Here is a 20,659-nt window from a genome sequence, read left to right as displayed (position 1 = left end):
ATACCCTGATGTACTCTTACGATCATCCAAGTCTCCCGCGTAATCGCTGTCCGTATAAGCATGAAACCCTTTGTTTCCCCCACGCTTGTACATAATGCCAAGCTCTGTAGTGCCTTTCACGTACCTTAAAACTCGTTTCAGAACTTGAAAGTGAGCTTCTGTAGGATTCTCCATGTAACGACTTGCTAAGCACACCACAAAAGTCAAGTCTGGTCGTGTGACAGTGAGGTACATCAGGCTCCCAATCATCTGCTTGTAGAGAGTCGTGTCAAGAACTGCTCCGCCTCCTTTCTTAGAAAGTTTAACCCCTGGAACGATGGGGTTGTTTACTCCATTGCACGTACTCATCTCGAACCTCTCTAAGACTTCTTTGGCAAACTTCCTTTGACAGATATAGATCCCCTCTTCTCTTTGTAGTATCTCAACACCCAGAAAGTACCTCATTTTGCCAAGATCAGTCATGTCAAAGTTTCTCTTCATTGATTCCTTGAAGTTGTTGATCATCTTCTCGCAATTTCCTGTAAAGATCAGGTCATCAACATAGAGACTTACAATGAGGATTTGACCTTGCTTCTCTGTTTTGACAAATAAAGTGTGCTCTGATTCATTCTTCTCAAATCCTTCCCTGATGAAGTAACTCTCTATCTTGCTGAACCAAGCCCTTGGAGCTTGTTTTAATCCATAGAGGGCTTTTCTCAGCTTGTAAACCTTTCCTTCATTTCCTCTCTTCATGAAACCTTGAGGTTGATCAATGAACACAGTCTCTTCCAATTCTCCATGTAGGAATGCGCTTTTGACGTCAAGTTGATAAATGCTCCAGTTTTGATAGGCTGCGACTGCAATGATCATCCGAATAGTGTCCCACCTTGCAACCGGTGCATAAACCTCATTGTAGTCAACCCCAAACTTCTGTGCATATCCCTTTGCAACCAACCTTGCCTTGTGCTTGTCTATCTCTCCATGTTCGTTGTACTTCGTCTTGAAGACCCACTTAACCCCAATGATGTTTGTGTCTTCAGGTTGATCAACAAGCTCCCATGTCTGATTCTTCTCAATTGAGTTTATCTCAGCTCTCATGGCTTCTCTCCATATCCCATATGCTACTGCTTCATCAAACGTTGTAGGATCTCCAACTGCAGTGACAACTTGGAACGCCATTGTATCGCCAATGAAGTGAGCCATGGCTTCTTCCTCTGAGATTAAACCACACTCATAATCTTGCAGGTAAGCAGGGCGCCTTACGTCTCGTCTGTTTCTGACAACTTGTTCTTCATCAACTTCATCAACGGCACCATCATCTTCTTCATTACCAGAGTCAGCTGCAGCTGCTGGAACCGCTTCTTCATTGTGTTCGTTTGCCATTACTTCTTCCTCCAAGAACTCTTCTTCTCCATCTTCATTATTCTCCCAAACAAGCACTTCTGTATTTGCACCATCTTCATCGTTCCTTCCCCAATCCCAATTCTTGGATTCTTCAAAAACAACATCTCTGCTCACCAGAATTTTCTTTGAAGTGGGATTGTACATACGGTAAGCCTTTGATTCTTCACTGAAGCCTAAGAAGATGCACTTACAGCTCTTGTTATCTAGCTTGGTTCTCTTTGCTTCAGGTATGTGAACGTGTCCAATGCATCCAAACACTTTGAAGTGTTTCACATCTGGCTTAAACCCATTCCATGCTTCTTCAGGTGTTTGATTTTCCAAGGCTGTAGTGGGACTGCGATTCAGAACATACGTTATCCATCTGACTCCTTCAGCCCAAAACTCTTTCGGCATCTTCTTCTCAGTAAGCGTGCTTCTAACCAAGTTCATGATTGTTTGGTTTCTTCTTTCGGCCACTCCGTTTTGTTGGGGAGTATAGCCTGCAGTGAGTTGTCGCTTGATCCCATTTGTTCTGCAGAATTCATCAAACTCTTTGGAACAGAACTCCCCTCCTCTATCTGTCCTGAGACAACACACAGCTACGCCAGATTCCTTCTCCACACTAGCTTTGAAATCTTTAAACGTTCCAAAGGCTTCTGACTTCTCTGCGATGATGTAACTCCACATCTTCCTACTATGATCATCGATGAAGGTAAGGATATACCTCTTGCGGCCAATTGATGCGGGAGTTATCGGTCCACAAATGTCAGAATGGATCAGTTGCAGGTTCCTTGAAGCTCTCCATGAGCTCTTCTTTGGAAAGGATCCTCTCTTTTGTTTTCCCACCAAACAGTTTTCACACACCTTCTTCGTTGCTTCAATGTGTGGGAGACCTCTCACCATCTTCTTTTGGCTTAACATGTGTAGGCTGCTGTAGCTTAGATGTCCAAACCTGCAGTGCCAGAGGTGTGCATCTCCTGTGGTTTCAGCTTGGAAACAAGAGTCTGTTCCTACCACTTGCGCTAGGATTATGAACATTCGGTTTGTACTCATTGCAGTCTCGATGATAAGTCCTCTTGCAGAGTGATAGATCTTACATACATTGTCTTGTATGAGGATTGCAAGACTCCTTTCTTGCAGCTGGCCTATGCTCAAGAGATTGTTGCTTAGCTCAGGAACATAGTAAACATCTTGTATGATCTGAATCATACCGCTCACTCTGATCTTTATACTACCCTTTCCTTGCACCACCATTCTAGCACCGTTTCCCAACTTCACAGAGTGTCGAAAGTTCTCGTCCATCTCGGAGAACCACTTCTTGTTACCGGTCATGTGGTTGCTGCAGCCACTGTCAAGGAACCACAAATCTTCCATCTTAGACCCGTTAAGCTCCACATGCGCCATGAGTAAAAGTTCTTCTTCTTCATTGAATTCAACGTAGTTCGCTTGCTTCTCTGCTTCTGGACATTCAAACTGATAATGTCCCAGCTTATGGCACTTGAAGCATTCGATCAGAGCTTTGTTAAATCCTTGTCTTCCTCGACCTCTGCCTCTGCCTCGGAATGTTCCTCCTCTTCCTCTTCCTCGAGTTCCACTCCAATCATTGAACTCTGAGGTCACCTTCAGGACGTTGTCATTACTGCTGGATCCTTTGGAGTGCTTCACTATGTTTTGCTCGTGACATAGCAATGAGCTTTGTAAAGCATCCACCGAAAGACTTTCTATGTCTTTGGACTCCTCGATAGAACAAACGATGTAGGTGAATTTTTCAGAGAGAGTACGTAGGATCTTCTCAACGATCTTGTTGTCTGGCATATCTTCTCCGACGTTCCTCATGTCCGTCGCTACCAGCAACACCCTTCCGAAATACTCAGTGATAGTCTCAGCTTCCTTCATCTCTAGAACCTCAAACTCTCTTCTCAGGCGTTGAAGCTGAGCTCGCTTCACACGCTCATTTCCCTGATATTTTGTTTTCAGAGAATCCCACATCTGCTTGGCGGTATCTTTCTGGATGATTGTCTTGAGGATGGATTTGTCAATTGCTTGGAACAGGTAATTCTTCACCTTCAGGTCTTTGAGTTTCTTCTCTGCAAGCTCCTGTCTTTGTGCTCCAGTGAGAATCACTCCTCTAGCTGGCTCAACGTAGCCTTCCTCTATCAGATCCCACCACTCCTTGGACCGTATGAGATTCTCCATCAGCATACTCCAATGTTCGAAATCTCCGTCGAACTTCGGTATCGTCGTCACCACCTTCATGTCTGAATCACCCGACATGTTTTCTCACTCTGTTTCTTCTGTAACACGTAAACTCACAACTCTCAGAAAGGAATTTTGCTCTGATACCAGATGTTAAATACTGAACAAACGGTTTCAGGACCAAAGCTTACTCTTGATCTTATTGAACAAGGCTCTTAAATAGCCAAAGCAAAACAACTGCACCTCCTTATCATACGGAGGATTTTCTACAACAAGAAACAGAACTGAACGTGTCCTTAGTAACAACTAAGCAACAACTCCTACAAAAGTGGAGCCATTATTAAACGACAAAGACTTAATCAACTAACAGTCTTGCCGGTCCATGAAAGTGAATCGTCGAAGCAACTTGCCATCATTTCCTTGTCTATGTGATTATTACACCAGATAATGCATTAAGCTTCAGTGTGTTGTTGATAACAAAAAAGGAAAAAAAAACAAATTGTTCAAAAAGTTGTGGCATCAAAGAAGATGGTACCTGGGGCTATACGATCATCGCTAGTCTATAGCTCATTCAAATAAAATGTGCAAAGAATTAAAATAAATAATTAGCATGATACATGCGTAAGTATTTGAGTTTACACTATCGGTCCCAAACAAGCAAAACTAAGCGTGCTTAGTGCTTACAGCATTTGATTCTTTCATCCTTTTTCTTGCTTTTCATTTTTTCTTTCCTGTTTTTCCTTTTTAGCTTTTTTTATCCGGGAAAGTGATAGAAACCTTGTCTCCTCGTTGAAATGTGATACCTTCTTTTTTATTTATATTTCTTTTAACAAAAAAATAAAAGAACAGAAGAATCTCAGCCTTTGCTTCAAAAACAAGAAATTCACCGATGGATCCAAAGGCTTGAAACGGTCCCCTTTTCAAAATAGCAACTAATCATAGTGAAATGATGACACATCTCTCTCTTTCTTTCTTTCTTCCACTCTTTTGTCTCATTTCTTGTAATAACATCAATCAAACCTTGTCTTATTCTTTTTTCTTGCAACGTCTCTCTCTCGCCTATCTGTTCCTCCTCGTTCAGTCCTTTTACTTCTCCACACTCTCTGCATAAAAAAATCAAAAAGACTTTGCAGAGATGATGCTATCGACAATGAGAATGAAGACGGTGCAAGTTTTGAAACATTTACATATGAATATCAAGATTGTGATCGATCTACGAGAACAAAAGAATTCGATATAGAACGCGACAAGGCCAGCACTACATTCGAATGTTGCTGTGGTCCTGTTTATCTATCAATAGTCAGAAAAGAACAAGGAATATGGAATCAGGGCATCAACTGAACTCATTCATCTCACAACTCTCTCCTCTCTCCTGTATGTCTATCTGAACGGCGATACCAAAGGCGATCGATACTCTCCGATCTCTCGTCGCGCTCGTCTCACCACTCTCTCGTCGCGCTCGTCTCACCACTCTTTCTGACCGATCTATTCTCCGACCCAAACTTCTCCGCCGATCTCTATCAAAAAGGTATGTCGATTTATCTCCTCCGCATGTGATTCTTGTTGATGTTTGTTGTGATTGCTTGATTCCGTGTGTAGATTATAAAAATTGGGAACTTGTAGTTTTCATTAATTACAGTAGATTATAAAAATTGGGATCTCCTCCGCATCCATTGTTATCTTTGATGTGTCATGAAGCTTCTTGTGTTAGTTGTGATGAAATGTTTACGGTTTACAGATGCGATGCTTGTTTCATTTGCGGATTGTTTCATTTGCCGTTTGTATCATTTGTTGTTAAATGTTAATGTTTTATGGCCGATGAACCTCTCTAGCTTCTTTTCCAGATTAGAGTAGTTGTTATTGTTTGATTTGACGATTGTAGGTTGTGGTTAGTTGTCGTTTCATGTCAGTGTAGTTGTTAATGCCCAATTAAAAATAGAATGCAACCAGATACTGTTTTTGTTTACAACGATGACGAGAATGGCTGTTCTGATTTGCTGTGATGCATTGTGATGTCTGAAAGTATAACCAAATGAAACTTTTAATTAAATGTAAATGTAACCGATAGTTTTAGCTTTGTAGGTGTTAGATGGGTAATAACTCATGATTAGACTTTGGTAGATAATTGTTAGGTGATTCTCACTTATTACTTGTTACCATTTCAACCATAAAATCCCATCCTCTTCTTCCTTTCCTCTTCGCTTAACTCCATACTCTTCTTTCTCTCCTCTTTGCTTAACCTTGTGCCATGGATCCAAGGAATCCTGATATGGATTCAACGAATCCATATAGCCAATATCGTAGTTATGTAGGGCTTCTTAATAGTCAAGGAGAAAATAACATTCCCCATCAAAACTTTCGATATGAAAGTACTCCCTCTAGTGTGAACTTTGGAGAACCCGATATCCCTCCTTTCAGCTCCCAACAATCTCAGGCTCCAGCTGTGAGTGAAGACACACCCGCGGGCCGTCGGGAGAGAAAGAAGTGGACCCCTGCGGATGATGAGGTACTAATAAGCGCCTGGCTGAACACGTCTAAAGACGCCGTTGTTGGAAACGACCAGAAGTTTGGCACCTTCTGGAAACGAGTAGAAGCTTACTACGCAGCAAGTCCTCATGCGTTAGAGGGTCGCGGTGGGAGCTCTCATAACAATTGTAAGCAGAGGTGGTCAAAGATCAATGACCAGACGAACAAGTTCTGCGGAGCATACGCTGCTGCAGAGAGACAAATCACCAGCGGCCAGAATGACAACGACGTCCTAAAGGTGGCTCATGACATCTACTACTCGGACCAGAAATCAAAGTTTACCTTAGAGCATGCTTGGTGTATCTTGAGGCATGAACAAAAGTGGTTAAGCCTCAACAGTCCTAAGACTACTGCTTCTGGTAAGAGAAAAACAACTGAGCTGAGATTGATGCGGCGCGATGTCACTACCCACCGCAGCCTGAAGTTGAGTTTGGCTTCCCGAAGGAATGTTACTGCGGTGGCGACCCTCTCCTAGCCACATCCCACACAAGAAATGATCCAGGGCGCAGGTACTACACCTGTGAAAACGTCGACGACGGAGACTGCCATGTCTGGAAGTGGTGGGATGTGGCGGCTACGGAGGAGATCAGAGCCATATCGACACAGTGTAGCCAGCTCTGTGATAAGGTAGATTATCTAGCGTTTCTGAGTGATTACGAGACGCATCTTAACCAGGTAAAGCTACTGCATAAAGAGACAAAGCATAGGTTGGTTAGGCTAGAGAGAATTGGACAAGGCTTTGAACTCGTTGTAGGTGTTCTCATTGTTATGTTAGTGATAATATGCGTGGTCCTAATGTTTAAGTAACCGCATCACTTGTTTGGAGGCTTTGTTGTGAACCATGTATCGTATGTGTCTAAGTAGAATCTGAACGTGTATGTGACCTCTTATGTTGGAGGCTTTGTTGTGAAACTCTTATGTTTAACGGCTTTTTTTTGAACTCTTTAGTATGACATGTTGTAAACTCTTATGTTAAACGGCTTATGTTTTATAACCGCAGCACTTGTTTAAAGTGCACATGTAAAACGATTACAACCAATTATCACATGTCTTTGTTTGTTTCTGCAACAACAAAACAATTTAGACTCACAAGATGAACAAGAAGCATCACGGGTGTTACCAACCATATCACGGGTGTTACGAACCATCAAACTTGGTTGCACTCATCTCCTCATTCTATAAAAGCACGCATGCGGTCTGTTTAGAAATACACACAAATCCCCCTTCTTCTACTCTTACTTCAATCACCATTTCTATTTTCCACCTTTATCTTATATGGCATCTTCATCTCGTTATCATTATCACTACCATGTAGATGACGATGCAGATTTAGACGCCCCGTTAGAAGAATTTTTAAACAACTACAATCCTTTTCCAGAACCAAAAGAAAGAAAAAAACGTGTTTTTATCGAAAGGAACCGAGAAGAAGGCGACAAGCAGCTCTGGAATGATTATTTTAGCGAAACTCCAACATATCCACACAATATATTTCGTCGCCAGTTTCGAATGAACAAGTCATTGTTCTTGACTATTGTCCATCGGCTCTCTACAGAAATTGAGTATTTTCAAGCTAAAGAAGATGCAGTTGGACGGAAAAGTCTATCTCCGCTACAGAAATGTACTGCAGCAATTCGTCAATTGGCTTATGGTGGTGGAGCTGATATAGTTGACGAATATGTACGACTTGGTGAAACAACAGCTAGTAAATGTTTGCACCTTTTTACCGCTGGAATAATCCAGTTGTTTGGAGATCATTATCTCAGGCGTCCCACAGAGGAGGATCTTCAAAGACTACTCAACAAAGGAGAAGAACGTGGATTTCCCGGGATGGTGGGAAGCATCGATTGTATGCATTGGGAGTGGAAGAATTGCCCCACCGCTTGGAAAGGAATGTATTCAAGGGGAACCGGAAAACCAACAATTGTGTTGGAGGCGGTTGCTTCATATGACCTCTGGATATGGCACGCATTCTTTGGAGCTCCAGGTACTATGAACGATCTTAATATTCTTGATCGATCACCAGTTTTTGATGACATTATTAACGGGATGGCTCCGGAAGTAAATTTCTATGTCAACGGAACCGAGTACAATTTGGCCTACTATCTGGCGGTGGTATTTATCCAAAATGGGCGACTTTTATTCAATCTATCCCACTACCACAGGGTGAAAAAAATTCTTTATTTGCTAAAACCCAAGAATCCGTTAGAAAAGATGTTGAGCGTGCATTTGGGGTCCTGCAAGCTAGGTTCGCCGTTGTTAGAAATCCATCTAATTTATGGAGTAAAAACAAAATTTCAAATATTATGAAAGCATGTCTCATACTTCATAATATGATTGTTGAGGATGAACGAGATGCAGACACGGTTGAAGAATTTCGAGATGAGGATCTTAGGGCAACCGTCAAAAAGTCTACAAAACACGGCAATATAATCGGTCGTCGCAAAGAAGTTCGCAATCCACAAATCCATCACCAATTAAAAGAAGATTTGGTCGAACATATATGGGAAAAATTTGGACATTTTCAAAATTAAGTTTTTAAAAATTCAATAATATGTATGTTTTTTTTCGGATTTTGTAATTTTTTTTTTGTTTTGCTAGTTTGTACTGTTTAAGTTTTTTATAATTCAATATAATGTTTAATATTTATTTAAAACTAATCAATTATTAAATAAAAATATTACTAAGAAACAACTTTAAGTCCTACCAATAAACTCCTCTTTTACCTATGTTTCTTGCCTTTGTATCTTAAGGGAACAATATTAATAAAAAACCCTTAGGACTTCAAAATAAGGACTAGCAATGGGGTTGCCCTAACCTTTGGGTCTCATATGCTCTGCTGAATTAGTTTTGGTATCTAAATATCTCAGAGGCCCATGAAGTTGTATGACAAAATGAAGCTTCATTTCGGTTTTGCCACATCATTTACTTCTCAAGTTCCAACTCAACTAAATAGAGTTAATGAGACTTCTATAAGTTAGATGTGTGGATATTTTAAAAAAAATTATTATAGTTTTTTTTTTTTTTTGGAAAACCTCACTTATTAGATCCTAGCAATGAGCCTGCTCTTACCATCGCCTAAGTCCTCAGGCTGATTGCTATTGGACTTGCTCTTCTTCTCTTGTCTATTTTTATGACATGCAATTCTATAGTGAATTATTGTGAAAGAAAACACTCGCGTTTAGTTGTTTTACATTCACTATGCATTTGACAAAACAAGTTATACAATTATACAAACACGTATCAAACACTGAGAGAGAAAGAGAAAATCAGACAAACCACCGACACATACAAGTTTGCAGACTCTCTTACAAAAGACATGTTGATAGACCACGCCAATATCATGAATTAAACAAAGTTATAAAATTATAGTATAGGTTAATAAATAAGCATTCACATTTGAAAGAAAGCACGTTGATTGTTCGGTTTGAATAACGTATACGACTTTACAATACTATGTTGTTTCACTGCGTAAGTATAACCGTTGCAGTTTGTCCCATCCCATGCACCTTTAGTCTCCTTCATTCACTAATCACTATTATATTAGTAACTTTAATACTTACTGATTTAAGTGAGAAACAAAATGTCTTGTAAAATTATGTGATTGGATAATTAAGACATTATATAGAATGTATAAAATCACGAAAATAGCCATAATAATGGTAGATATTTCATAATATTTGATCATACGAATTCACATAGACCAGACACACTTACTGGGTTAAGGAAGAAATTAAACAAACACATATGAGACATTTATTGGACATTTATTGGACAAAACGAAACAAAAAAAAAGCTTAGGCTCCCTCTTCCTTCTCGTCCTCGCTAGTGCAGCTACTGTTGCTGCTCCACTCACACTTCAACGTAGATCTCGGAGAACCACAATACCTTCCCAGCTTCTCAAACCTCTGATACATCACCGTACCTCTCTCTTCACCTAGAGACTCCATAGTCGTCTCTCTACATCCATAATCGTCTAGCTCTACACATAGACCCTTGTAGTAACTCTTCTGTGCGATGCTAGAGTGTATCGCTACTGAGAATTGCTTTGGCTCAAAACATGTTAAAACCCTTGAGACTAGAAGGCTCAAGTCCATGGTTGTGAAATCATACCCCACTGCCTCAAAGCTAGCGTAGCTAAACCCGTCTTCAGGTGTCACATGGATAGTAGAGATAGCGCCACCTTCAACGCTGTTCATAGAGTAGCCGCATGGCTCAAACTCAAAGTCGCAGATTTGGGATTGAGGAAGTATCTTTCTGATGCCAGAGTTATCAGTCATGGAACTTGATTCGTTCTTGTAGAACACAGATGCCTTGTCTTTGTCCAAACCAGTCATACACATCTCTAACGTGTATACATTGCTCTTGTTGTTCTTCTTGGCACCAGAAGAAGCAGAGTACACGTGCCATTTCTTGGTTTCATCATCCTTTCCCATCAAGTAGGCGACACTGCTCAAACCTAGCTTGCTAAAGTGACCATCGAGGACAGAAACTTCTTCAGAGAAGTTACGGTGAGGGAAAGGCTGCCCTCCAGGGCAAAGGAAGCTTCCACGAGTGTACCTCATGGAGTCGACGTCAAGAGAGAGCTCTCCGGCTAACCTCAAGAGTGGTTCGATAGAGAGGAGGAGCTTTGTAGTTCCACAAGTTTTGATGATGATCTTGTAAGGGAAGATGAAGACGCTGGACTCGGAGAGGACGTAAGAGTCGAGCTGATCGTTGGAGAGATATGAAACGATGGTGCACTCAGCTGGTTGGAGGATCTCATCGATCTGAGACTTGGCTAGGGCACGGAGCCCTAACCCTTGCGTGTCGAGGAAGATACTTGGCTCAAAGAAGGTTACTTCAAGGCGCTTCTCGTAGCCTTCGAATCCTATTGTGGAGACTGACATTGTCTTCTCGCTTTGTTGTTGTGAGAGAACAATTTCTTGAAAGATATTAAAATCGGAAAGCAAGTTAATAAACTACGAGGACTATTCGAGTTGACTAGGATGGCCTCTTAGCGCACTGCAACAAAAAAAACATAGGTAGTAAGAATAAAAAAGGCTAATAGAAATGAAGAATGTAAGAAGAACGTGTTGGTGTAAGAAAAAAAACTAACGTTAGAGTAGACAGAAGATTTGAATTTCTTGATTCCACCAAAGGGACGAACGTCTTCAATGCTGTAACCGAGGGGAGCTTCGTAAAATAAGGAACTTTTAGACTTGTTATTACCAGCTTTCGATTCCATCATAATATCATTCACGCTCTTCTGTATTAGAAACAAACCAAAAGTAAAGGTAAGAGATAATAACCAGTATAAAGGTGGCGTGGCTAGAACATCATAATAAACACATAAACATTCAATGTTTCTTGCACACCAAACAAATGAGGGGTTTCGATGAAAGGTTATGATTTAACCAAACAACAAATGTTAAGACCGTCTAAACACATAAAACATCAATGTTTTTTGGACATCATAATAAACAAATAAAACATTCAATGTTTCATGCACATCAAGGAAATGGGTTTCCATGAAAGGTTTATTAAGATTCAGCTAAATAACAAATGTTGAGATCTGTTACGTACGTTTTCCAACAAATTCAGGTATCTCACTCACACGTTATCAGATCATTTCATTAGATCGACGTCACAACAAATGATTGCTAGCTAATACTGATGAGCAAATATATATAATACGCATGGCCGATCTAGAAAACACATATTAACACGAAATGCGTTCGTTGTAAAAGACTTACATGTATAGGAATGTTGATCACGATCTGAAGTTTTTATTCTCCTAATACCAGAAAACACTTTATCCAAAGATGTCAAACGATCGAAACCTGAAATGAAAACAAAGGCCAGATATATAATCAATCGATCAAAAAATTATATAATATCTCCAGAGAGAGCGAGAAAGATCATTAACTATATTGATCCAAGATGAAACAGATCTCTTAAGCTAGAAAAGCTAACCTGATTCAGAGAACTCGAAACCCTAGTTTGAAAATAAACGAGTTTGTGATATGTTGTTGTAAGATTACAAGGTGGAGGTGAGTTATTTATATAGTCTCCAGCCTAGATACATCGTGCGGCTATTAGGGCTCCGATATATTACGTATTCACACTCCCTCCCTTTTTAGCTTTTTACTAAAAGACCCCTTAATTTTTCTTTATGTGGTGTAAAATTGCAGGTGCGAGATTCGCGACTATTCTTGACCACGCAACTATAAAGAGCAACAAATCCTTTTATTAAAAAAATATCAGCTATTATTGTCAAGAAATCAATTTGTTTGATTTAAGATTTAAAAGGTTTTAATAAAACAAATCTACACGAATCCTGACCACCAAAAAATAACAGCTTTTGAAAGTAATTATCTAAAGTCAAACAAGAAATTTAAGGATTTTAAAACATTTAAGCCACAGAAGCTGCTGCCAAAGTGAAACAAATATACTATCCAATCATAAGACTACGTCTACTATCGGAGATGAAACGTGTAGTGTTTGAGACGAGACGTTAGGTTTCGTTACTCACAAGAAACGGACGTTCGGTTTCGTTACTCACAAGAAACAGACAAGGTGAGGAGAACGTGAGCTCCAATGTCACTAGGGATGTTAATATGGGTTTTGTTCTGTAGGGTTAGCCCAGCCCGCATCCATTTTTTTAACCCGAAGCCCGTTACATTTTATGTGGGTTAAAATAGGACCGTCTAATATAACACATGGGCTAACCCTAAAACCCTTTATTTTTTTTTATTTTTTTTATGAAAACAAATCACTGAAAGGCGTTGTTTTAATTTTTTTTTCTCCAGTTCTTCATCTTTCTTCGACGATTCCACATCGAGAGTTCCGCTTCATGTGATCTCATTTCTTCTCCAGTTCTCCATTGCCTGATTGTAATCCGGAGACACGATTTCGTCTCCAGTTCTCCAGTCATCGCCCTCATCTCTCGCGATCCTCTGTGTTGTGTCCGTCGAGCAATCTCTTCTTCTCCTTGACATCGGTGAAAAAATCGATATAGGGTTTGTGGGTTTGTTGAAATCGATCTACAGGGTTTGTGGGTCTGTTGAAATCGATCTCTAAGGTTTGATTATGTTTAGAGTTTGAGACTGATGTATATGTTTGAGTTTAGTCTTGTAGCAACGAGTGTTGTATGTTGATGTGTATGTTTGAGTTTAGTTGATGGAAGCTTTTTTTAGCTCTGTCTAACTGTTTTGTTATCTTTTATTACAGTATAGAGTTCACAGATTTGCTTATTTGATGCTGTTTGATTGCTTGTATGATGTTTGTTTGACAGCTTTACATGACTGCCATCTCTCTTGTTTTTGCAGAGTGGAGTCACGTAGCCAAGTTCTGAGCTTGGAGGATACATGTAATTGTAAAGTCTTCACGAGACTTGTAGTGAATTATATGAATAAAAATATTTAAACTTTGTTTTTTTTCTTCATATTTTGAATTTGGGGACAAAAATGAAAAACACTTTTTCTATTTATATAATAATATCTTGAGTTTTTACATATATCTTGTCTTGCATAAAAATTAATGGGCTAACCCTGTACCAGCCCTAACCCTGTAACTAAAACAGGGTTAAAATAGGGTTGGGTTAAAATAGGGTTGGGCTTATATTACACAAGAGAGGGTTAAGCCCTAACCCTGTAATTAACATCCCTAAATGTCACTATGTCATTGTCACAACTCACGAAAGAGAAAAATAGACGTAGGGTACATAATATCTGTTTCAATTACCTCGACTAAATGTCACTATGTCATTGTCACAACTCACGAAAGAGAAAAATAGACGTAGGGTACATAATATCTGTTTCAATTACCTCGACTAAGACTGTAAACCAAGCAACGAGTAACATATTTAAACCGGTTATGGTTCAATCTAATTGAACCGGTTGGTTAAATAGCATAAAACATTAGATGCACGGTTTCCAAAAAAAAAACTTAAAATAGAAAAGCGTTTTGGTGAGGTCAAGAGCATTAACTTGCTTCGGCTCGTCTCATGAGATTTCCCCAACTATCACCAAAGCTCCAAACTTGCGAAGGCTGCTCGATCCAAGGACCGTTCATGATGTTCAATATGCTACACGCTTCACTGTACTCAAGCTCAGGCAAGAGCTTTGGCGTCAGTAAGAAACACCTACACGAGAAAGACCACCACCACACACACATTGTTTCTTTACTTTTCAACACAAATTCCATAAACGAGACATCGATTAATGCAAGCACAAGACAACAGATCTCAAAACTTACTGTGGTGTGTTTGGTTGGCTTGCAGCTCTAACCAGTTGTTGAAACATCTTCCTCTCGTTTATAGGATCCATACCTGCAGAAGCCAATTGCACATTTTTAGAAACTTTTAGTAGACAGTTTCTTTTATAAAGGTTCACACTTTTTACCTTGATTAATCTCATCAACAACTCTGAAAGGACAGTTTGTGAGATCTTGAAGAGAGACGAGGTAGAGGATGGTTGACACAGAACGCTCTCCTCCAGACTGGTGGTGAGAGCTTAGAACCTGAAGCTGCCCAGATTCCCTGAACTTCACTTTGATATGTATCCCGTATTGATCAAAGTCAGTGTCACGCTCATCCAGCGAAACTTCTCCTGCAACAGCCATTTCTTGGAAGTTATGGCTGAAAGTTTCGTTTATCTGCGCAACAAGCCTTCTCAACGTTGGAAGCCATTTCTCCTTCAGAGATTCGATTTCTTTCAAGCATCTGCTCAAGTCTCTTTTATCAGCCTCGAGCTTTGTAGTAATAGTTTCTATCTGGCTCTGGCGATGTTCATACTCTTGGAGTATGTTCTGGTTTACAAAGAGGATCGAGTTGGCTTGAGTGAAATTGTCTTGTATAGCAGCTTCCAGCTCTTCTATCGTGGTTGGCATCTCCATGAACTCCTTTTTAAGCTGTGGCGTGATGATTGCGATAGCTTCTGCATCTCTCTTGGCAGCTGCTAGCTGTATTTGCTTTTCCTCAACCTCTTTCTTGCAATACTCAACGCTGAGGGATGCCTGATTCGCCGTCTTCTCGTATTGTTTGATGTTGATCTCTGAGTCTCTGATTTTTCTTTCCAACTCAATCAAAGCCATATGCTTCTCCGCGTAACTCCACTTATTAGCAGCGGCTTCCACGAGCAGCTTCTTGAGATTGATCGCGTATGCGTAGCGGTCAGCGTTTGCTCTGGAAGCCTGCTCGATCAGATTAGCGACTGAAGCATCCATGTCCTCTTCTTGCTCCAAGGATTCAAGCTTCTTCTTCCTTTGCTGGTAACGAGATTCCAACTCACGGCGTTTTTTCTTCTCCATATGCGAGACGTTGATAATCTCCTCCCTCTCTTTATGAAGCTTAGCTGCTTCTTCTTCCAACAGCCTTTGCTCTGTTTGAAGAGTCTTGCGAGTTTCTTCAATGGATGATATAGAGTCTTCTAGTTCCTCCTTTCTTGATCTCAGTTTCTCAAGCTCTCCAACGTCCATCCCACATAACAGAAGACGTGATGGATGTACAGAGTCTACACTTGCAGAGGAATGTCCACCGTACCTTGAGGAAGACCACCGGTAGTGATTGTCCGGTGTCCAAAAATCAGTGACACCCAGCTTAGATACTTCTTCAGCCCTCTGATCGGTAATCTTCGATCCAATGTATGAGTCATCCAGACTAAACTGGGAAGTTAAAACCTCCTTAACAGCGCCAGGAGCATCAAATATCTGATCAAGCCGAGAATGAAGCCCAAGAGAACGCATATGATCAGAGATATGAAAGGGAGCCGAGTGGTTGCCGCTATCTTTCACATAGTTTAGAACAGGAACATCAAAGCGTTTTAGATTCCTAACCAACAAATCTCTGTCCTCGGGATCCTGAGTGATAAAAGACTTCCAGATGTAATAAGAAATATGACCCTCCAAATAGCAAGCGTTCTCTCGATTTGGGACGTTAACCTCTAGCAAAACGGGACCATACACTTCCCTTTTAAAGTCATGACGATTCTGCTGCACCCATTGATACGCTTCATAGATCCTGTCAGCTCCAGAGCGAAGCAGCGCATTCAAGAGTTTGTTATTTGCGTTCTCCATCTCCTTCAGCTTATCTACACATTGCCGCAGGGTGTGTCTTTTCTGAGACAAGAGGGTCTCGTTGTCCGCCTTCTGATTCTTCTTCCGGTTAATGTTGTGATGCAGCTCTGTAACCTGAGACTTCAACTCTTCAAGTTTGGCTACAGGTTGCTCATATACAGGCAGGTCTTGGAGTTCTTTCTCCGCAGCGGCCAGATCCTCAGTAGCTTTCAGAATCCTCTCTTGGCGATGCTCTTCTTGTTTCTTCAGCTCCTCAAGCTCTTTGTACGTTGCCACTACACGTGCTTCCGCCTCATTTTCTTTCTCGAGCAAATCCGAACGCTTATACCCATTAGTCTCCAGAGCTTTCTTAACCTTTTTGCATTTCGACTCCATCTCTCCCCTCTCCTTCTTCTGCTTCTCAACAGGCTCCTTCACATTACTCAAACTCCTCGCAGCCTCATCCAATTTCTTCTCGGCTTCCTTCAACTTCTTCTTAGCAGCCTGGTACTCCGACTTCTTCTTATCATACCTCAGCCACGGCAGCTTCTTCTTCATCGAATCAACCTTCGTCAAAAGCAACTCCCTCTGCTTAACCCTCTCCACATCCTTCTCCTGCTCATCAACAAGAGCCTTAAGCTGAGTCAGCGTCTCCCCATTCTTCTCCACAGCTCTCTCAAGCTGCTTCAGCTCACGGCTCTTCTCAACAAGGTCACGGTGATGCACAGGCAACTGAGGATCACCAACAGCTTTCTCAGTCTCCTCCAAAAGCTGCACAGGCGTCAGCTTAGCAAACTCACAAACCCTATCTTGCGGCAGAAACTGCGTCAGATTATTAACCTGAATATTAAACTTCTGAATAACCTCAACAACCTCTCTCTTACTAACAGAGTTCCCATTAAACATCCACTCAGACTTGTTCCTCGTATCAATCTTCCGAAAAATCGTGAACTTCTCCTCACTAGTTTTCCCTCTGAGAGTTATCTTAACGTAACCAGAATCCTCCCCACGCTTAACGTAAGCGCCGACGCTAGTCGCTCTACCGAGAAGCTGAGGCTCCCCACCGAGGCAAAGCGCGATGGCGCAGACGAGGGAGCTTTTGCCTGACCCGTTAGGTCCAACGACGAGGTTTAAACGGGAACCAGGCTTGCAAACGAGGTGGTTGAAAGTCATGAAGTTGTGAAGCTCGATTTCGATAATGTTCCCAGGGAGAAAATCATCTTCTCCTCTGGAGATTTTGAGTCGCTTCGCGCGGCGTTCAGACATTGGTCAAGTCAGAGGTTAACCTGAAAAAAAAGGTTCAAACTTTAAAGAGTTAGGGTCGGAGAATGCAAAAGCTAACCCTAAAACCCCAAATTGAATAATCAAAAGCTATAGAATCTGATCAATTTTAGGAAAAAGTTTTAATTTCTAATATCAAAAATCGAATCACAAGAACTCATCAGTCTCTCTTCTCTCCAGCGTATAACCATGTGAATGACATTTAAGAGGAAAACGAACAAACAAACTGACCTGAAAGAGTGAAACCGATAGTCCAGAATCGTACCATAAGAAAGAAAAGAACCCTAGATTCTGTGAATCGCGATTCCCAAAGCTACAGTTTGTTTCGAGAGCTGAAAGTGGGAACGACGAGAAGCGAAAACCCGGGAAAAAATAAAAAAAGCACGAGACGATACTCTTTAGGTTAGGGCTTTTATCAAAACAAATCCGGTTCGATTAGTTTTTGACATTGAACCGGGTTTAATGATTTGATTATACCTGGTTATGGTTCAATCCACCCCGGTTCATGTATAAGATTCACTTCTTGCCTTTTTTTTTTCTTTTTTTTTTTACTAGTTCACTCTCCCTACTTCGATGATTCATTTACATTAATTTTTAATAATTAAGCAATTTTATACAAGTTGATTTAATATATTTAATTAAAAAATAGATAGAAAATGTATCTAAGATAATTAAATTTTATAATTCATCAACTTAAATTATCTTAAATTTTTAAAATTAGTTGGATTGCAAAGCACTAATAATTGATTTTAAATCATTAATTATGAGAGTTTATCTTCTTCACTAAGGGCCTGACTGGTTCAAACGCAGCGGTTGCGGTTGCGGCTGCGGGCGTTTGCGGATGCGGGTGGTTGCGGTTTCTAGCGGTTTTAAGAGATTTGTACGACTGGTTCTGCGGTTAGAAATTGGTGCGTTTGCGGGATACTTATGACTGGTTAACTACTAAATACAGCAGCGGTTAAATAATAAATTAACAATATTTATATTTTATATAATTATAAAAATATCAAAAATCATAATATTATAATAAATATGTAAATTATATTTTCAAAGTTATAGTTTTAAATTTTTAAAATTATAGAAAATGTTTTTATTTTAAAATTTTATAATATTAATTAAAATATAATAGATATATTTTAGTATTTTTATAATTCCATTTTAAAAAATTTATTGAATATTTTTATTTTTGTATTTATATGGTTTTTTAAAAAAAAAGAAAAAAAATTATCCTCCCGCAACCGCCCGCGACCGCAAACGCTAGCTGGAACCAGCTTTTGAATTTAAGAGGTTCGGAGCAGTTTGAAGCGATTTATAGCGGTTTGTATGATTGTTTCAAAACGCTGTCAACCGCTACCAATCGCAAAAGCTGCGTTTGCGGGTGGTAGCAGGGAAACCAATCAAGCTCTAAATATTGGATACTGAGATTTGTAAATATTGGATACTGACATTTGTTTCAGCTTAAATTTCAAGCTCAAATTGTTTCTGCATTTGTAGGAGTTCCAGGAGTCTTATTTGAGAACAATCATCGTATTCCTATAAAATTTTTATATGCAACGCATTGACCCCATAACGCAAGCTAAAAGCACAGCAGCGTACTCGTACGTGTACATAACTCCTCAAAACGAAATCTTGATGAAAACCAGGACTTGCAAAGCCAAAATGTAGACGACAAAGGCTGACCTGAGATACATAAGCCTTGTCTGACTCTCATTTCTTGTAGCAGATGAATACGGAAGGTACGAATGAGAAGCATCAACTTCATGGTCTGATCCAAACCCTCTATCTGAATTTGTTCTCTTGAATCTGTTCCGTGCAGCGTTCACTTCAACATTAAAGCTCTCGTATCTTCTACACAAACTGTTCAGTCTCTCTAACTCCATCTCATTCGAGTGAATCTCACCAACAATCCCCTCTGCTTGGGCCTGACAGGCATATAAAAAGGTTTCTATTAAGAAACAATCTAAAGGGAAGAAAATGTAGATTAGTCTGACTAAAGATGGACCTGCTTTGCAGCTAATTGCTCGATTAGAGTATGAAGTTGTTTATCCAGTGTCTTCTCTCTCTGAGCTGTGAATGCAAAACCTTCCCAGTCAGATCATGTCAATCAAACTTTTCAGGCTATCAATCTATCTAACAGAACCAAAAACAAATATATAGGATTCTGCCTGAAATTAAGCTACCTAACATTGTTTTTTTTTTGGCTTTATATATGAAGAAAGTTGATGAAGAGAAGTACCTGGAGAAGGCTGCTTCAGTGCTCTTTCCTGTATAGCAGCCCAGCTCCTCTCTAACTCCTGAACCTTCTCTTCCATTGAACTCTAAAGAATAAAACAACTTACACAATATTCAGACATACAGAACTCCATGAAAAGGTAAAAAGAAAACTAACCAAATCGTTCTTTTTGCTCTCCAACTTCTCTAGCATAACAGACTTCACCGCCTCTGTATCATCAGCAGGCGGTACACGAGATTCGCTAGAGCTTTTGTAATACCTCTCATCTAGAGAAGCTTGTGCATCTTCTTGCTCAGCTTTCAAGCTCTCCTCAACATCTTCTAGCTCCTAAAAACCAAGCAGATCCAAGATTCATAATCTAAACAAAGATCTAATCGTCTGGTTCAGCTTTACACACCTTCAATTTTCTAAGAAGTGAATCTGCTTCATGCGTTTTCTCCTCTATCCTCGCCTCGCAGATTGATATCGCATTCTCATACGCAGTGTTTTCTTCTAGCAATGTCTGCTCTCTCACTTGAGCCTAATCGCAGAATCAAAAGAGGATCGATCACCACAAAGGCATATCCAATTCATTAGCAGAGATCGAGGGAAGCACCTGTTCACGAGTAGCGGAATGCGAATCGAGCTGGAGAGCGAGAGCGGCGTTGGAGGCGAGGGAGTGAGCGAGGAGGTGAGGTAGACGCTGAGAGATATCCGGCGGAGGCAATCTGAGCCGTAGATCTTGGATCGAACGGCTGAGCGTTGTCGCTTTTCGGCCGAGCTCGTCGACGTATCTCTGCTGCTCCTCCGTGAGAACCAGTGGGATCTGATCCTCTTCCTCGTCGCCGCCTCCGTCTTTTCCGTTTTTACCGACGACGTCGGCAGCCCAAGCTAGAAGTCCCGCCATGTATCTTCTTCTTCTTCGTCTTCGTCTTCGTCTCTTTGATCTGACATAGACACGGACCGGACTCTCAGAGCTAAACCGAAGCGGTTGGTGACTAAACCGGTCTGGTTCGATCGAACTCTCGGTTTCCCTATCACTCTTTTCGA

The 20,659-nt window shown here is 40.5% G+C and overlaps 4 protein-coding genes and 1 long non-coding RNA gene across 8 annotated transcripts; 2 read left to right on the top strand and 3 right to left on the bottom strand.

Annotated features, from left to right (window-relative positions):
* The first annotated feature begins 5,806 nt into the window (after positions 1 to 5,806).
* Positions 5,807 to 6,559, top strand: LOC125591201 (glutathione S-transferase T3-like). Its single transcript, XM_048764893.1, has one exon. The coding sequence runs from the start codon at positions 5,807 to 5,809 to the stop codon at positions 6,557 to 6,559; it is 753 nt and encodes a 250-aa protein (XP_048620850.1).
* Positions 6,560 to 9,741: 3,182 nt separating this feature from the next.
* Positions 9,742 to 12,099, bottom strand: LOC106443154 (S-adenosylmethionine decarboxylase proenzyme 2). 2 transcript variants are annotated; one of them, XM_048770602.1, is made up of 4 exons: positions 12,037 to 12,099; positions 11,817 to 11,903; positions 11,176 to 11,329; positions 9,742 to 11,005 (listed from the first exon to the last, which is right to left on the bottom strand). In XM_048770602.1, exons 3-4 carry the CDS (start codon positions 11,309 to 11,311, stop codon positions 9,879 to 9,881), a joined length of 1,263 nt encoding a protein of 420 aa, XP_048626559.1. In that variant the 5' UTR covers positions 11,312 to 11,329; positions 11,817 to 11,903; positions 12,037 to 12,099; the 3' UTR covers positions 9,742 to 9,878. The 2 variants fall into 2 exon arrangements, with proteins under 2 accessions (XP_048626559.1, XP_013740200.2); XM_013884746.3 differs by lacking the exons at positions 11,817 to 11,903; positions 12,037 to 12,099 and having other exon boundaries at positions 9,743 to 11,085; positions 11,180 to 11,321.
* A 209-nt stretch (positions 12,100 to 12,308) lies between these two features.
* On the top strand, positions 12,309 to 13,577 carry LOC111216242. 2 transcript variants are annotated; one of them, XR_007329819.1, is made up of 2 exons: positions 12,309 to 13,063; positions 13,392 to 13,577. It is a non-coding gene; the product is annotated as an uncharacterized LOC111216242 (long non-coding RNA). The 2 variants fall into 2 exon arrangements; XR_007329821.1 differs by having other exon boundaries at positions 12,309 to 13,144.
* Positions 13,578 to 13,847: 270 nt separating this feature from the next.
* Positions 13,848 to 17,798, bottom strand: LOC106433168 (structural maintenance of chromosomes protein 5). Of its 2 annotated transcripts, none has more exons than XM_048770576.1 (4): positions 17,663 to 17,798; positions 14,466 to 17,402; positions 14,320 to 14,392; positions 13,848 to 14,206 (listed from the first exon to the last, which is right to left on the bottom strand). In XM_048770576.1, the coding sequence occupies exons 2-4, from the start codon at positions 17,380 to 17,382 to the stop codon at positions 14,047 to 14,049; spliced, it is 3,150 nt and encodes a 1,049-aa protein (XP_048626533.1). In that variant the 5' UTR covers positions 17,383 to 17,402; positions 17,663 to 17,798; the 3' UTR covers positions 13,848 to 14,046. The 2 variants fall into 2 exon arrangements, with proteins under 2 accessions (XP_048626533.1, XP_013729466.3); XM_013874012.3 differs by having other exon boundaries at positions 17,629 to 17,790.
* Positions 17,799 to 18,821: 1,023 nt separating this feature from the next.
* Positions 18,822 to 20,638, bottom strand: BNAA03G05750D. Its single transcript, XM_013873103.3, has 6 exons — positions 20,226 to 20,638; positions 20,028 to 20,150; positions 19,787 to 19,957; positions 19,634 to 19,715; positions 19,400 to 19,464; positions 18,822 to 19,319 (listed from the first exon to the last, which is right to left on the bottom strand). The coding sequence occupies exons 1-6, from the start codon at positions 20,514 to 20,516 to the stop codon at positions 19,014 to 19,016; spliced, it is 1,038 nt and encodes a 345-aa protein (XP_013728557.1). The 5' UTR covers positions 20,517 to 20,638; the 3' UTR covers positions 18,822 to 19,013.
* Between the last annotated feature and the right edge of the window lie 21 nt (positions 20,639 to 20,659).

This window comes from Brassica napus, chromosome A3, assembly GCF_020379485.1.
Source record: "Brassica napus cultivar Da-Ae chromosome A3, Da-Ae, whole genome shotgun sequence".
Lineage (NCBI taxonomy): Eukaryota > Viridiplantae > Streptophyta > Magnoliopsida > Brassicales > Brassicaceae > Brassica > Brassica napus.
Note: the sequence above shows the minus strand (reverse complement) of the source record. Positions and strands in the feature narration are given on the sequence as shown.

Excerpts from the sequence above, each read along its gene's own strand:
- LOC106433168 (XM_048770576.1), bottom strand. The coding sequence starts at position 17,382 with ATGTCTGAACGCCGCGCGAAGCGACTCAAAATCTCCAGAGGAGAAGAT. Across the intron at positions 14,393-14,465 it reads TGTTGATGAGATTAATCAAG|GTATGGATCCTATAAACGAG; the intron begins GTAAAAAGTGTG and ends TGGCTTCTGCAG. Across the intron at positions 14,207-14,319 it reads AGCCAACCAAACACACCACA|GTGTTTCTTACTGACGCCAA; the intron begins GTAAGTTTTGAG and ends TTTCTCGTGTAG.
- LOC125591201 (XM_048764893.1), top strand. The coding sequence starts at position 5,807 with ATGGATCCAAGGAATCCTGATATGGATTCAACGAATCCATATAGCCAA.
- BNAA03G05750D (XM_013873103.3), bottom strand. The coding sequence starts at position 20,516 with ATGGCGGGACTTCTAGCTTGGGCTGCCGACGTCGTCGGTAAAAACGGA. Across the intron at positions 19,958-20,027 it reads CACTTCTTAGAAAATTGAAG|GAGCTAGAAGATGTTGAGGA; the intron begins GTGTGTAAAGCT and ends CTTGGTTTTTAG. Across the intron at positions 19,465-19,633 it reads ACTGAAGCAGCCTTCTCCAG|CTCAGAGAGAGAAGACACTG; the intron begins GTACTTCTCTTC and ends TTGCATTCACAG.
- LOC106443154 (XM_048770602.1), bottom strand. The coding sequence starts at position 11,311 with ATGATGGAATCGAAAGCTGGTAATAACAAGTCTAAAAGTTCCTTATTT. Across the intron at positions 11,006-11,175 it reads TTCTGTCTACTCTAACGTTA|AAATTGTTCTCTCACAACAA; the intron begins GTTTTTTTTCTT and ends ATATCTTTCAAG.